At 38.8% G+C, this 16,717-nt stretch overlaps 1 protein-coding gene and 1 long non-coding RNA gene across 3 annotated transcripts; both read right to left on the bottom strand.

Annotated features, from left to right (window-relative positions):
• Nucleotides 1–247: 247 nt before the first annotated feature.
• LOC140813910 (DCD domain-containing protein NRP-B-like) lies at nt 248–2,596 on the bottom strand. 2 transcript variants are annotated; one of them, XR_012114041.1, is made up of 6 exons: nt 1,507–2,596; nt 1,117–1,217; nt 944–1,027; nt 745–855; nt 423–646; nt 248–385 (listed from the first exon to the last, which is right to left on the bottom strand). XR_012114041.1 is itself a non-coding variant. In XM_073172722.1 (5 exons), the coding sequence occupies exons 1-5, from the start codon at nt 2,309–2,311 to the stop codon at nt 605–607; spliced, it is 1,143 nt and encodes a 380-aa protein (XP_073028823.1). In that variant the 5' UTR covers nt 2,312–2,596; the 3' UTR covers nt 362–604. The 2 variants fall into 2 exon arrangements, 1 of the variants encoding a protein (XP_073028823.1); XM_073172722.1 differs by having other exon boundaries at nt 362–646.
• Nucleotides 2,597–13,661: 11,065 nt separating this feature from the next.
• LOC140814713 (uncharacterized) lies at nt 13,662–14,956 on the bottom strand. The gene is made up of 3 exons (XR_012114141.1): nt 14,704–14,956; nt 14,508–14,610; nt 13,662–14,370 (listed from the first exon to the last, which is right to left on the bottom strand). It is a non-coding gene; the product is annotated as an uncharacterized lncRNA (long non-coding RNA).
• Nucleotides 14,957–16,717: the final 1,761 nt, after the last annotated feature.

The raw sequence follows: 16,717 nt of genomic DNA on the forward strand, positions 1-16,717 counted from the left end.
ATCTTATCTAAGAAATAAAGAAATCATTTTAAAATCAAATTTCAGTTGTGTCGATTTATTAGCAAAATAGAAATTTATTAAAACCCAAAAAAAAAAACAAAAACACACACACACACACACAAATTTGATTTAACAACCATCTAAATGAAGGAATTTGCCCAAAAAAATATCCAACTCATAACAAAGTCACGTGTTTTTTATCATCAAAATAGCCTACTTTTTCTTTATCCAATCCCAACATCAAATATGAATATTTACTTAAGATCTCGGATTCAATATCTCGTCTCAAACTTATATATTTGTTGTCCGTCTAATAGCAGGAAAACTACTAATAAATTAAGATACACAAAATCACAAAAGATGCAACCGTAACGAGCGGATATAGCTAGACATATAACGTTTCCTCATGTATTACATTACACAAATATAACTTAATACATTATAGTACTATAGGGGAGATGTGTCATATTCCATCCCCACATTGCAGCAACGTTGTATTTCATATTCACAGAAACTGCCGTATCCTACTAATTTCGTCTCGCAATCTCTCTAACTCAAGACTCCGATCTTCGTTTATTTTCATCGTAGGAGGTCTATTGCATTTTCAAGCATCGATTTCTGCAAAAATGTCTAAGAGGGATAGTGCCTGCAGGTTCAAACCGTATGAATGTTAGGCCAGTTTATACAAACTTTTCGAATAATCTACCCACTCGCTATGGAAAGGGAAAGAGTATATTCACTCACCTCTGGCACGGTCAGTTCAAGACGGAACTTAGGACCATCGTAGTGATGGAGGATTGGCCTGAATGAATCCTCCTCCAAAGGCTCACAAATCTTCCTCGTGATCACTCGAACCTGCACGTGAATATAACGTTTGAGTTTTCCCTAGATAAACATGAGTTTGCTATGTTTCTTTGGAATGGTGTGTGCTGTAGGACCGAACCTGAGCAGGAAATCGTGATTCGGCAGGGTTTTTCTTGTCCTCCCAAGCTGTTGGGTCGATGTTAGATCCACCAAATGTTGCGGCCTGCACAAATAATCCACAAGTCAGGCCACAATAAATAAGAAAACCCATCAGTGGATCCAGACTTATCATAGATCAGAGAGGACACGAACCTCGAAGATTCCATGGAGTTGATGGGTCGAGTAGTTGTACAGGAAGAGGGGTAATCCTGGTGTTATCGCACGGACCGAGTCGCGGTAGCGGGGAGGCAAACCTGAAAACAAGATCGTGTGACACATTTAGAGAAGTAAGAAACATTGTTTCATTTCAAGAACAATTTTGCAAATGAAAGAAGTTTCGACAGTATGAAGCCAAAGCAAACTCCATTCAAATTCCAAAGATCTTTTTATCTGAATCACTCGTATAAAGCCAATTTAAAGTTCACAAATAATTTTCACCTAAAGAAACTAAACCATCACCAGTTAACGGAACTCGAAGGGATCCCTTTCCACAATCCGAAAATTAGATACTGAAGATCCTGCAAATAAAATTTAACAACATACCGAAGAGTTGCCTTCTAAGATTCTCAGCCATGGTATCATTGTTGCACACGAAGATATACCCTCCAATGGTTTCATTTCTTGACAAAGCCTCGGCCGGCGGCAGCGTCTTGAATCTTTTATCCAAACCATTCTTGTTTTCCCCGTTACCATTCCCAACATTCTCCTTATTAACTTTGTTCTTCTTCCCATTTTTTCCGGCGCCGCCGTAAGCTATCTCCTCTTCGTTCTTCACCCCAGACTTATTCACCGCAACGTTGTTGATAAAATGACCTTTCCCTCTGTTGTAACTCTTGATATTCAGAGATGGGGTGATCGGATAAATCCCCTTGTTCAACCCGCCGTGTAGAGCGGGTTTGGATCCGAACCCTGATAAGTCGTCTTTGAGGGGAGCTTTCCACACATCGTTGCCGAACCCGTACCCGGAAATGGTGTCATTGAACCTCAACCGGGGAAGATCGGCATTGATCGGCGATTTCCAGTCGTTCGTGAACCCGAAGTTGTTCCTCGGAGTTCCAAACCCGGAAACGTTGTCCTTAATCGGAGCCGGAGCTGGAGCCTTCCACCCCTCGTTAATGAACCCAAGATTCAACCTTTCCAGATCCGATTCAATATCGTTGACAAGCTCCAAAGGCGAGCTCACCGACCCCGCGTCACCACCGTTTCGGAAATCAAAGTTCCGGCGCTCCCGCTTAGCTGCATAACCATTACTCCAAATCGAATCATTAAGAGACAGATTCGACAAATTATCAGTATGACGACGAAGATTATCGCTGAACTGCCAGAAGGTAGACTGGTTGCTCTCCATTCCTCAAAAATTCCACCCAAAAAATCAAGAAATCCGAAACTAGATCAAATTATTATTATTAATTAATTAATTAAACAAATAAAGAAGCTAACTTTACGAAATGGGATTGCTGGGAAAAACAAGAAACAGAAGGTATGGTATATATCGAGAAGAAAAACTAGAAATTTCGAGGAAAAAGGGATTACGTGTAGATTTTTCAAGAGTAGAGGTAAAATGGTAACATAAACGCGGTTTTCGTAGTGGGGGAAGGGAAACTGAAGCGGCAGTGGGGATTCTAATTAGATAAATAATGGGAAATCTAGAAGGTCGTAGTAGAAAATGGGATACGGAGTTTCCACACTGCGTCGAGTGATTTAAGGATTTTAATGGCGTAACACGCGGCAGCCTAGACGAAGATCTCTCAAATCTTATCCGTTCACTAAAATAGCAATTACTGCGTATTTGCCAATTTCTCGATAAATATTTTTTAAATAATAATAATAACAATAATACGTTCCAATTTTATTGGGAGACATTATACATAATTTATTGTTATTAATATATTGTTGACTTGGATTATTATTTTTATTTGTTTATATTTTAGATACCTTTTATCAAAATAAATATGAAAAAATAATATCTATAAATATTTGTATGATATAATTTTTTTTATAAATATGGAGATTGAGTTTAATGAAAATTGAACATGAATATTATTGATTTATATGAATTCTCTTATGAATTTTATATATTTATCTCTATTTCTCTTACGATTTATATGTTATTAGCACGATATTGTAACAAATTTGAGAATTAAGATAAATATGGGGACCCGAACTCTAAATCAATTCTGTTTGGGATTTATTGGATCTTTTCTAAAAATGTGGGTCAAATTTTTGCTTTGAACATTAAATCAAATGTATATATAAAGCAAGATGTCTCTATTTTATTTCAACAAACATAAATACAAACATGTCTTGTTTCAACATTTATATACAAACTAGTATTAACAGTGTCCAAACATCTAGACCACTAGTTCTTCTTCCATGCCCGTGATCACCACTCTATCAATCTCTCATCCTCATCGAGACCCAGATCATGTCCCACATGTTGCCATGCACACATACAGACATAACAACAGCCGGAAACTCCGGTGAGAACGAATCTCAGTATAAAACATGTTATACATGCATATACGCAATATAAATCATGAAGTACACTAACATGAATAAGAGCAATAGCAATGAGTTCCATAATCTATGAAACCAAAGCAATATAAGCATGCAATTCAAATCAATTCATATCTTGACTCGACTCGAACTCTAACTCTAGGGATCCCGGTGTGAATAAGACGTCACTGTCTGTTACCTACCCTCCCAATCGGGGTAACGGTACGTCTTATTCCTAGACTTCGGCCCTGTCTGTATCGAATGTCTACAATCGAAGTCAATATTCTCCTATGCGTCAACACCACCGAACGTCTAGTGTGGCAAGTCTGCCAATGACTCCTATCTCAATGCTTGAATATAAATCTATAAACAAGACATAATCGAAATCAAATATAAACAACAATCTAGTATGTGATTTTGGGAAACTCCAACCAATTCTGATTCGAGTCATATCTCCCGAATTCACATGAATTATACCTTCTTGTCGTTGGAATCAATCGAGATCTCGAAGTCGAATATCAAGTCCGTCAATCAAATCTGAAATGGCAATGTATATATGTACTTTATCAAGTTACAACTCCATTCAACACATATATGCATCAATAATCAATCTCTATACCCCTCGACAATACAACGGCATAATCTTGTGATATTGATAACTCAATAACAACATAATCAATATCTATAACTCATAATCTTCATCAAAATCATACCTAACTTCTGAAATCTGTATAATCTTATATACAATATATGCTGAAATTCATATCAATAGCATACGACATCCGATAATCGATATGGTTGCGAATATACTATGCTCAATATGTTAAGAACATAATATAACCATCATATTGTAATTTCTTCCCACACATGGGATCTCGATCATGCTGAAAAGATATCAAAAGTATACCCTTTTGAAGCCTTTGTCAAGAGGAACAAGAATCTCAACTTGGATTAAACTTTGGATGGATAAATCTTACACAACCAAGTAGTAAAGCTGGAAGGAAAGCTTGGAAACCCCTTTCTCTCTCGTTGCTGATCTGATGGAATGCTCAAAAATGAAGACTCAGCGCAATTCTTATATATATGCCATGTGACATCATAAGAAACAAAGGTGGATTTCTCGCATGCAGCACCGCGGGTTCGGTCTCTTTCCACCGCAGGTGAGTTCAAGCTTCGGCATGCCTTCCAAAAATTCATAAATGTCGACCGCGGGTGGGTCCTGTTCTTACCGCAGGTGCGGTGACCCTACTGTAGCTGCACCGCGGGTGCGGTGTGTCTACTGTAAAAATGTCCCAACTCTTTGTCCAACAACCGCAGGTGCGGTAGCTTCCTTAGCGCGGGTGCGGTCTTCATTACTTGCCATATTCCATAATCTCATCTCACTTAGTGCCTCTCATTACATGTCATGCATACTCATATCTTTGAATATCACGTCAATGAAGACTAATAAATCTAGTACCTCTCATTACATGTCATGCATTTTCATATCTTCGAATATCACATCAATGAAGACTAATAAATCTCAAGCCTTACAATAAATCTCATTATGTTGACCCATATGAGAAGCACAACGTGTTGTGCTCTCAATACTTAAATTTATGATATATTATTTGATGTTCTAGAAGTAACACAATGATAATTATCAATAAATATTTATTGTTACGATTTTTTTCCTAATAAGGTTTTAACTAGGAATATCCATCATTAGGAGGACATTCAAATAAATATTTATTGTTATGATTTTTTTTCCTTCACTTAGATTTTTTCCTCATAATTTTACTGTCAATATTTTAACGAGACAAAATTTGAATCCCGAAGAATTTACCAAGCATCCATCCTACCAAGTGGATATTTTCGACGAATCTTTTGCTATGCAAATTATTATCTAAGGGAGTGTTATAAATATATTCTTGTTATAGGTGAGTATTCTTATTTGCTTAGATTTGATATATTTATGATCGAGATAAATATGAAAATATAATATATGTAAAGAAATGTATGTTGTAATTTTTTCCATATATTCTTTGTTGTAGATGATATTCTTATTTGCTTAGATTTAAGATATTTGTGATCAAGATAAATATGGAAAGATAATATATATGTAAAGAATTGTATGTTGTAATTTTTTCCTATAAATAGGAGTATTCAATACAATGAAAATTTCACATGAGTAATTTTCTCTTATCTTATGAACACTCTCTATTCATCTGTCTTTCTCTTATGTTTTATGTCACGCCCCGAATCTCAAGGTTGATACCGGCGTTGTTTAACCATCACACAATCGAAACAACAAACATTTGTAGCACAATGTAAACCGAAACCAGTTTATATATCATAATCTCAAATAAAATAACAATTGTCTTCACAAAACCGAAATCTAAAAAACGACAAAGTTTAATACGGAAACGTAAAACTGAATAACTATAATAAACTTAATCTAAATTCTTGCATGTTCACCATGCCCAGAATTGATCAGGTTATTCTTCATTGAGTTCTTCTTCAAACTTATCTGGGAAGGGTTGTAATGGGGGTGAGTATTTGGGAATACTCAGCAAGTGGGGGCATATCGAGCACAATAAAACAACATGCATAAATTTCGAGATTTTCATGACTTGCATACATACTTCATAACACATGCATAACATTGACCACCCACTGTGATTTATCTACTTTCTCTGTTTTACTGACGTCAGTCCCTAATTTTTACTCCTCTAAGGGGGCGAGGCTGTATAGCAGTTATATCCCCCACCGCGTAAGGGTACGTCATGGTTGGGATTCCCACCCATATACAGTCGACTCCTCACAGTGTTTATAACAGTATGACAATTCGACACAAGAAAATGAATAGAAAAGAACATGTACTCGACCATATTTTAAAAAACACACGAGTAATGCATAATCGAAATTAATTCTTTAAAACAAACCATTTACAATATTTTTAATTGCTAAAAACGTGGAGTGCACGATGCTAGACTTGGATCACTTTTTGTTTTTCGATCGGCAGCACTTCGTCTTGAATTCTTGGAGGACTTTGGGACGATTTTCGAGCATAGTTTGGCTACGGAGAAGCTGCTAAATTTCGTGACTTTTCAGCAAGAAATTCGAAATTTAGGGTGTAGGGAATGCTAGGCTTGATGTGGTATTTATAAGAGAGGAGAAGGGAGCTAAACTTGGTATTCAAATCTTACCAAAAATCATGCCCAATCTCATCAATTTTGACTCCAATATCCTTGCCTTTCTTCGAAAATTGAGCTACCTAGGTTGTGAGGTTTTATTCCCTAATCCATTTCTCTTGATTTGGCTCGAAAATATGGTTGCTAGATGGGAAGGATTTTGAGAAATCTTTGATGATTTGCTTCCAATTAATCATGTATCTACCCATCACAATAATTAGTCATATAATCTTGTAGGATTTCGAAAATTGCTTGCAATATGATGCTTCAATCTTCTAGATTTTATAGGATATCTCAATCTTGTAAATCCTCTTCCCATATTTTCGAAATTTGCATGTCTTGGCCCTAATTTGATTGACTTGATATTTCAGATTTAAGATTCCCAATACAAGGATTTCCAATATATTTCCCACTTAATAATCCAAGATCCTAAGCCCTTACATTTCCTTACACATGATTAATAAAAGATCAAAAAAAGTTTGAAGAATTTCGGTTCTCACACCCCTCCCTCCTTATGAGAAGTTTTGTCCTCGAAACTGGAGTCGGCTTGATCTCCAAATAGTTAGGGATATTCCTTTCGCATCTTCTATTCAACTTCCCAAGTTTCTTCTCGCTCTGTGTGGTTGGACCACTGGGCTTTTTTTAAAAAATATTATAAATTTAAAAAATCTTTATAAAAATATTGCAAATTGAGATCGTTTATAAAACTATAAACCGTCGCTAGTGGCGACGGGTGTAAAACCGTCGCTGTTAGAATACGGTGCAGTCTAGCACGGATTCTCCGTGCCCCCTTTCCTTCTTATTTTTTTTTATTTTTTTTTAAATAAATCTGAATCCGGTGCAGTGAATTTTTTTGATTGTGCTAGTTTTATAAACACTTTCATTTTACAACATTTTTATAATGTTTTATTTAATTTATAATATTTTTTAAAAAAGCCGATAAAATATTGCATGATATTACTGTAAATAATAATATTGACGGCGTGCGATTAATGTACTCCGTTACCGTATTTCACTGCATTAAAAGCACGCTGCGGATAGTAATATCCGCAAAATGCATTTATGTGTGCTGTTAATAACATATGCAATTTTCGCAGCGCACAATAAAGACACGCCGTTAATAGTATTATTAACAGTGTGCATGTTTATATGCGCTGTTGTCAATAGTAAAAGATTTAAAAAAAAATTGTGTCTAGACATTAAAGGAGTACTTTAATCGCACGCCGTCAATATTATTATTTACAGTAATATAATGCAATATTTTGTCGGCTTTTTTTAAAAATATTATAAACTAAATAAAACATTACAAAAATGTTGTAAAATGAAAGAGTTTATAAAACTAGTACAATCCGCATTTTACTGCACCAGATTCAGACTTATTTTAAAAAAAAAAATTTCATTGCACCGGATTCAGACTTATTTAAAAAAAATTAAAAAAATAAAAAAGAAAGGGGGCACGGAGAATCTAACAGCGACGGTTTAACACCCGTCGCCAATAGCGACGGTTTTACCGTCGCAAATAGCGACGGATTAATAAACCGTCACTATTGGCGACGGGTGTTAAACCGTCGCTGTTAGAATCCGGTGCAGTGAAATACGGATTGTACTAGTTTTATAAACAATCTCAATTTGCAATATTTTTATAAAGATTTTTAAAATTTATAATATTTTAAAAAAAAGCCTGGACCACTGTACCTTGACGTAGAGAATAATACGTTCTCTAAGAACTTGTTCTTTGGTGTCCACAATTCTGATGGAGACTTCTTTGTATTTCAGTTCTTCTCCCAAGTTTCCTTCGGTCAAGAGTGGTTCTACTTCCAACACGTGACTTGGGTCGGGAATGTATCTCTTTAGTTGGGATACGTGGAACACATTGTGGATTCTTGACATGCTTGGTGTAGTGCCAGTCTGCATGCTAGCGTGCCCACGTTTTCCAAGATTTCTAATGTCCCAACATATCGAGGGTTCAGTTTCCCGGCTTTACTGAATCGGACAACTCCTCTCATAGGTGAGACCTTAACATAAGCCTTCTCACCCACATTGAACTCTACAGGCCTTCTTTTAAGATCTGCCTAGCTCTTCTGTCGGTCTTGAGCTGCTTTGAGTTTTTCCCGAACGAGTTTAACCTTGTCCACGGTCATTTGTACTAGCTCGGGTCCCACCACGGCTTTTTCTCCCACTTCATCCCAATAAAGTGGTGATCGACATTTCCTTCCATAAAAAGATTCGTATGGAGCCATTTCGATGCTGCTGTGATAGATATTGTTGTATACAAACTCAACTAAGGGTAGATAAGTGCTCCAGTTGCTACTGAGTTCAAGGGCGCATGCTCTCAGCATATCTTCTAAGGTTTGTATGGTTCTCTCAGTTTGTCCATCGGTTTGAGGATGATAGGTCATACTTAGGGTTACTTTCGTTCTCATGGCCTCTTAAAAGCTCTTCCAAAAGCGCGAGACGAACCTCGGGTCTCTATCAGATAAGATTCTCACTGGCACTCCATGCAACCTCACAATGTTGTCCATGTATAGTGAAGCCAACTTGTCGAGATTGTAATTCATGCGGACGGGTAGGAAGTGTGCGGTCGTCGTGAGTCTGTCTACGATCACCCATATACTGTCATGGCTTTGCCTGGACTTTGGCAATCCTATCACAAATCCCATGGAAATATGCTTCCACTTCCATTCGTGATTTTCCAGAGGTTGCAGTAATCCTCCAGGTCGCTGGTGTTCTGCTTTGACTTGCTAACATATCTGACATCTGGAAACGAATTCCGCTACATCTCTTTTCATGCCATTCCACCAGAAAGTTATTTTTGAGATCCATGTACATTTTTGTACTGTCTGGATGGACTGAGAACTTAGACTTGTGCGCCTCTGTCATTATCTCTTGGCGAAGGTTATCACTGTCAGGCACACACAGACTTCCTTTTATCCATAAGATTCCCCTGTTATGAATTTGAAGATCCTGAGACTTCCCTTCTCTGACTTGATCCTTAAGTTTGGTAAGTACCGGGTCTCGATCTTGGTTTAATTTGACGGTCTCCTGCAGACATGGCTGGGCCGAGAGAGAAGCTAGAGTCACCTTGCCTGGGCCCTTCCGACTTAGCGCATCAGCCACTTTGTTTTCTTTACCCGGATGATAGATTATGGTCAAGTCATAGTCCTTCAGAACTTTGATCCATCGTCTTTACCTCATATTCAGCAAATTTTGGGTGAACAAGTATTTGATGCTCTGATAGTATATGAAGATTTCACATTTAGCACTATAGAGGCAGTGTCTCCAAATCTTTAAGGCGAAGATAACCGCTGCTAGTTCCAGATCATGAGTAGGGTAGTTCTACTCATGCGGTTTCAACTGCCTTGATGCGTAGGCGATCATTCTTCCTTCCTGCATGAGTATGCATCCTAAACCTTCCTTAGAGGCGTCACTGTAGTTAGTGAAATCTTTATTCTCTGCGGGCAAGATCAACACTTGCGTGGACGCGAGTTTCTCTTTCAATGTCTGGAAACTCTTCTCACAATCCTCACTCCAGATGAATTTAGAATTCTTTTGTGTGAGTTTAGTCAGTGGCACGCCTATCGAGGAGAACCCTTCGACAAACTTCCGATAGTAACATGCCAATCCAAGAAAGCTTCTGATGTCGGTGGCGTTCTTAGGATTCGGCCACTCTGTAATTGCCTCTACTTTCCTTGGATCCACTGACACTCTTGCTCTCGAGATCACGTGTCCTAGAAATGACACACTCCTTAGCCAGAATTCACAGTTGTTAAACTTAGCATAAAGCTTATTCTCTCTTAAGATTTGCAGAGCAAGGTGAATGTGCTCTTCGTGGCTCGTCTCGTCGGGAGAATAGACGAGGATATCGTCGATAAATACCACTATGAACTGATCTAGGAATGGCTTGAATACTCTGTTCATCAGGTCTATGAATGCTGCCGGTGCGTTTGTAAGACCAAAAGGCATCACTATGAATTCATAATGTCCATATCTGTTTCGAAAGGCTGTTTTGGGGATATCTTTAGCCCCGACCTTCAACTGGTGGTAACCTGTCCTCAGATCCAGTTTAGAAAAGACGGCGGCTCCTTTAAGCTGATCAAACAAATCGTCTATCCGAGGTAGAGGGCACATGTTCTTGATCATGATCTTGTTCAGTTCTCTATAATCGATGCACAATCTCATACTCCCGTATTTCTTTTTCACGAAGAGTACTGGAGCTCTCCACAGAGACACACTAGGTCGAATTTGCCTTTTATGCCAATTCGTGGAGTTGTTCTTTCAGCTCCTTGAGTTTGGCTGGTGCTATTCTGTAAGGTGCTTTAGAGATTGGTGCAGCACTGGGAACCAGATTGATCTCGAACTCTACTTCGCGGTTCAGGACCATCCCCGAGAGTTCTTCTGGACAAACATCTGGGAACTCTCTCACTATCGGGATTTCCTCCATTTTCAGATCGACTTCTTCTTTAATTTCACCGATCATTGCTAGGTAGATGTCTTTTGTGGATTTCATGGTTCTCCAAGCTTGAAATGCGGAAGCATCGATTTCCGTTCCTTGGATTTACCGTGGAACACGACTTCGTCCTGATCGGGGTTCGGAGTTTGACTCTCTTTCTCTTACAATCTATTATCGCACTGTTTCTTGCTAACCAATCCATCCCTAAGATGATGTCAAAATTGACCATGATTAACTGTATCAAGTCGGAGCTAAAAGTCCGATTACTGATATTGATTTTACAAATCTCTGTAGATTTCGTGAGTTTCTACGTTTCTACTTGTAGGTGTGGCTATACGAAAGGGCTCAGTTAGTTTCTCGGGCTTACATCCTAACTTTTTAGCAAATATCTTAGATATAAAAGAATGGGTAGCACCACAGTCAAATAATCCATAAGCAGGTACTTGCTGAATAAGTATGGTACTTGACACGACTTCATTGGCGTTGTCTGCCTCTTACTGAGTCATGGCAAAGACCCTAGCGTTAGGTTTGTCCTCATTTGGTTTACTAGGGTATGCTCCCGCATTTGGCCCAGTTCCTCTGTTCGGCCCTGCTGGTCAGTTGGCGGCGGTAGGACATTCTTCAATTCTGTGCCTCGATTTTCCACATCCAAAGCATACACCGCTGGCCCTTCGGCATTCCCTGGCGTGTCTGAAGCCTCAAGTTGGACATGGCTTGAGTCCTTGATAGTTAGTGGCGAGGGATTGCCCTAAGGGAGGTCCACCTGACTGATTGGGCCTCTTGAACATTGGTTTTCCCTGAGAAGGCTGGCTACTAGGGGCTCGCTTGTTCCTATTTTCCCTTTCTATTCGACGAATATTAGCTTCGGCTCGGTAGCCGCCCCCATCAGGTCTGAAAATTTTGCAGGTTGGTAGACTGCTAGAGCTGATTGGATCATGCTGTTCAATCCCTTCTTAAAGCGGTGCAATTTCATAACTTCATCCATCATGATTGCTGGAGCATATGATCCAAGGGCATTGAACTGGGAGGTGTACTCCACAACTGACATATCTGGAGCTTGGCTGAAATTTTCAAACTCACTCAGTTTTTACAGTCTGACCTCGGCTGGATAATACTGTTTCAGAAAAGCTTTTCTAAAATGCTGCCAAGTGATTGGTCCTGCAGCTGTAATGGCTGGCGAGATTGCTTCCCACCACTTGCCTGCTTTATCCTCCAAGAAAGGCACTATCACGTCCACTTTCAGTGCCTCAGGGACTTCCAACAGTCGCAGCTGAGTCTCTACGCTTTTCAGCCAACTCTGACCAACTTCAGGGTCGGCAGCTCCACTGAAGGTTGGACACCTGTTCTTGCAAAGTGATTCATAGTGGAACTTGACTTCGTGCTGTGGTGGAGGTGGTGGTGGCTGATTGGCGTTCGGGTTCACTAACCCTTGCAATGTCGTTGCCACGATCATGGCTATAGCCATCAGGCCTGCTTGGTTAAGACTGAACCCAGGTGGTGGTCCATTATCTCCTTCGTTGGCATTATTGTTGTTAGCATAGCGGGGGTTGCGGTTTTGTCTTGGAGGTCTACCAGCCATTTCATACAATTTAAATGTTTCTAAGAATTTTTTGTTCATAACGATAAGTTAGAACGAATAAGTTATGCCGGAACGACAGAAATTAATAAAGAAACATAACTTTATTAATTTTTGAATATAGAGGAATACTAAATGGAAACAAATATTACTGAATGAAAACAAATCGTACTGATTGAAATAATATAGCAACAATGGGAAAATAAACTGCTAGTAATAAAGAAAGGTCACTAAGACACTCTAGTTGTGAGGCCATTTACTCTAACGACAATTAATGATCAAACAATAATGGTTTGATTTAAAAATACAGCGGAAAAATGTTTAAAATACTTTAAAACGGACCTCAGGGCCTAAAAAAATTCGGCATGACCTCCCCGTAAGTAGGACATCCCGAAAAATCAAACATCAATTTATATCAAAATATACAACTAGAGTCATTAAAAACAAAACCAAAGTCAACAACCTATAGCCGCACTGGCCAGAATTAAACAGAATTAACACTTACCAATTACTCACCAGATCATAAATATCACAGAGTCAACTCAGGACATCACAAGAGCAACCAAATATCACTACAGATACACGGAGCATTTCTCCGGCAAATAAACTACAATACAAAACTGAAACAACTCAAGACATACATATAGACTAACTGGGAGACTCCACTGAACAGAACCAAGCAATCCAACCTCAATCCCGAGCTCCACTGCCGGAACCCCGGCCTGATCCTGCAAAATGACTCGGGAGATCTACCATGGTGCCCAATAGCAACCACATCAGCCCCCCAGTAAACAACTGATGTTAGGATTCTGGTATGAAATAGTTCAACAATAACATAAATCATGCATAATCATATAATAAAATATAATATCCAATGCAGGAAAGGCTCAACGAATGACCGGGATAACATGAGCCAACAAACGGTACGATAACAACTGGAATAATGCTCGAGCAACAACACAGGGAAGCTACATCGTCATGCAGCTAAACCGCCCTGCCAAGCTATGGTGAAAAACACCCCTGACTCGGCCTCCATACAGCTGATACGATATAACAGGATGACACAACAAAACGAACTAGATGACACAATCCCAGCGCTCACCTCAAAAGGTTGCACTAACCACGGGATTGTTCAATCACATCTACGGTCTCATGTGTATAGGCCTATCAGCCACACGATGATCCCGAGATAAACAACAGTGCCAGATAACAATGGATATCAACAATGGGCTAACAAGAACGATAGGCTCAACATGAATGTCATAACTGTATGCCCGATACTAAATGCCAATAATATGTCACAATAATAAACATATATCACAACGAAGAAATTTAACATATTACAACAGTCAACAAATCATAAACACGATCACTGCAACACAGAATGACAATTAAACATAATTTATGTTTTACCGTCGTATGTTATCGAACTGTAACATACCTAAACCTACTCTAAAATCACAACAATCTCAACTTTATTCTCCTCGACCTAACAATGATAAAAATAGGTCGAATAATTCACAATTCTTCAATAAAACTAAATTAATCCAACTTATTGATTTTTAATTATCAAAACTTAATTCCCAAATCAATTTCAACAATTCTGAAATTTTAACTAAATAACCGCAATTCTCCAAAATAATCACACGATTAACTCGATACTAATTCACAAACTCTTCGATTTATATCTCAAAGCTCTCCAACGATCGAACCTACAATATAAACCCAATATATACGTCAATATAATACATTAAAATCGACAAAGAGAAATTAAATCGAAGCGAGTAAAATTAAACTTCGGGGCAGCCTACTTATGCACCGAAAAATCTGGAATTGGATCCAAAATTACCAAGATCGAAGTATAAACTAGTCGCTAGCAGTCCAATGTTGCTACTCGCCGGAAAAGACGTCGGAAAACACTATTCACGACCAAAAACCGAACTGAAAACTAGCTGGAAAACGCAGGAACAGCAAGGTAAGATTTAAGCTTCAAATCATTGCTCAATATACTCCAAAGAACCAAGAAAAACCAAGCAATAGTTGACCTAAACTCGAACAAGAAACTCGAACAGGAGCAGTCCCGAAATAGGGTTCGATTGGGGCTGAAACGAGTTTCAAAAGTAGCGATTCATGGTTCAAAACGAAGCTACTGATGTAAGGAAGAAAACCCCTCAAACCGTTCGTGATTTCAACGCCGGACGGGAAAGTTATGGCTTTTCCAATATGAAGGTGCTGAAAGTGACGAAAATGGAGAAAGGGGGAAGGAAGGTTACGGGATTGGGGGATTGGGTTTCTGATTTCTTCCTTTCTCTCTCCAAAAGACAATTGTGTGTATGTATATGCATATTTAGTTACTAAAAAAAATAGTAACACATGCCCAATAATCCCGGTTTTGCATTTATTTGCTCTTGTGTGCTATTTCAATCTCTATATGTATTTTTATATCGTTAAATTCTCCGATATTGTAAAATACATATTTTTAACACACTTTTTGAATTTATTTGGCATAAATAATTATTTTAATTTACAACTCAATAATTATTCTAATAATGCCAAAATTACCAGATAATTAATTTCAGGACCTTACACTAGTCATCTATCTCTCCATCTTCAATGGCTGCTATAGGCTCGTCTATCTCTATAGGCTCTTCCTCTTCCGGCTCCCCTCTGGCTCGTCCTCATGAAGTAGCTCTATCATCTGTGTGAGCTGGGCGTTCTCTCCCGTGAGCTGTGCCACTTGCGCCTTCAGCTCCTCTATCTCTACATCTGCCGCATCCAACAGATCACTGGTATGATGTTGGCACTGCTCCCGTTTAGACTTCTTCTGCTTAACCTGGTTCTTCAGGGTTTCCACCTGCTGGGTCAGACCGTGGGTCACCTTGACCAGGCTGCTCATAGCCTCACATGGATTTCCAGTCTTCTTTAACCTCTGGCATTTTGCTGCCTATCCTCCTCCAATTCCTTACGGTACCGATCAAAATCCTCCCGCAGCTTTCCCTCTCGATACAGGCTCTGCTCTATGACCTCTCTCAAGTCCATGTTGTCTCCTCTGACCAGTTTTCCCTGATATATCGATCGGCTCTGATACCACTTAAATGTCACGCCCGAATCTCAGGGTTGACACTGGCGTTATTTAACAATCACATAATCGAAACAACAAGCCTTTGTAGCACAGTGTAAATCGAAACCAGTTTATATATCATAATCTCAAATGAACTAACAATTGTCTTCACAAAACTGAAATCTCAAAAACGACAGAGTTTAATACGGATATGTAAAACTGAATAACTATAATAAACTTAATTTAAATTCTTGCATGTTCACCATCCCCATAATTGATCAGACTATTCTTCCTCGAGTTCTTCTTCAAGCGTATCTGGAAGGGTTGTAAAGGGGGTGAGTATTTGGGAATACTCAGCAAATGTGGGCATATCAAGCACAATAAAACAACATGCATAAATTTTGAGATTTTCATGAATTGCATACATACTTCATAACACATTCATAACATCGACCAGCCACTGTGATTTATCTACTTTCTATGCTTTACTGACGTCAGTACCTAATTTTTACTCCTCTAAGGGGGCGATGCCGTATAGCGGTTATATCCCCCACCGCGTAAGGGTACGTCATGGTTGGGATTCCCACCAATATACAGTCGACTACTCACAGTGCTTAAAATAGTATGACAATTCGACACATAAAAGGAGTAGAAAAGAACATGTACTCGACCGTATTTTCAAAAACACACGAAGAATGCATAATCGAAATTAATTCTTTAAAACAACGAACTTACAATATTTTTAATTGCTAAAAACGTGGAGTGCACGATGCTAAACTTGGATCATTTCTTGTTTTTCGATCGGGCAGCACTTCGGCTTGAATTCTTGGACGAATTTAGGACGATTTTCGAGCAGAGTTTGGCTATGGACAAGCTGCTGAATTTTGTGACTTTCAGCAAGAAATTCGAAATTTAGGGTGTAGGAAATGCTAGGCTTGATGTGGTATTTATAGGGGAGGAGAAGGGAGCTAAACTTGGTATTCAAATCTTACCAAAAA

The sequence above is a fragment of the Primulina eburnea genome, chromosome 15, assembly GCF_022965805.1.
Source record: "Primulina eburnea isolate SZY01 chromosome 15, ASM2296580v1, whole genome shotgun sequence".
NCBI lineage: Eukaryota > Viridiplantae > Streptophyta > Magnoliopsida > Lamiales > Gesneriaceae > Primulina > Primulina eburnea.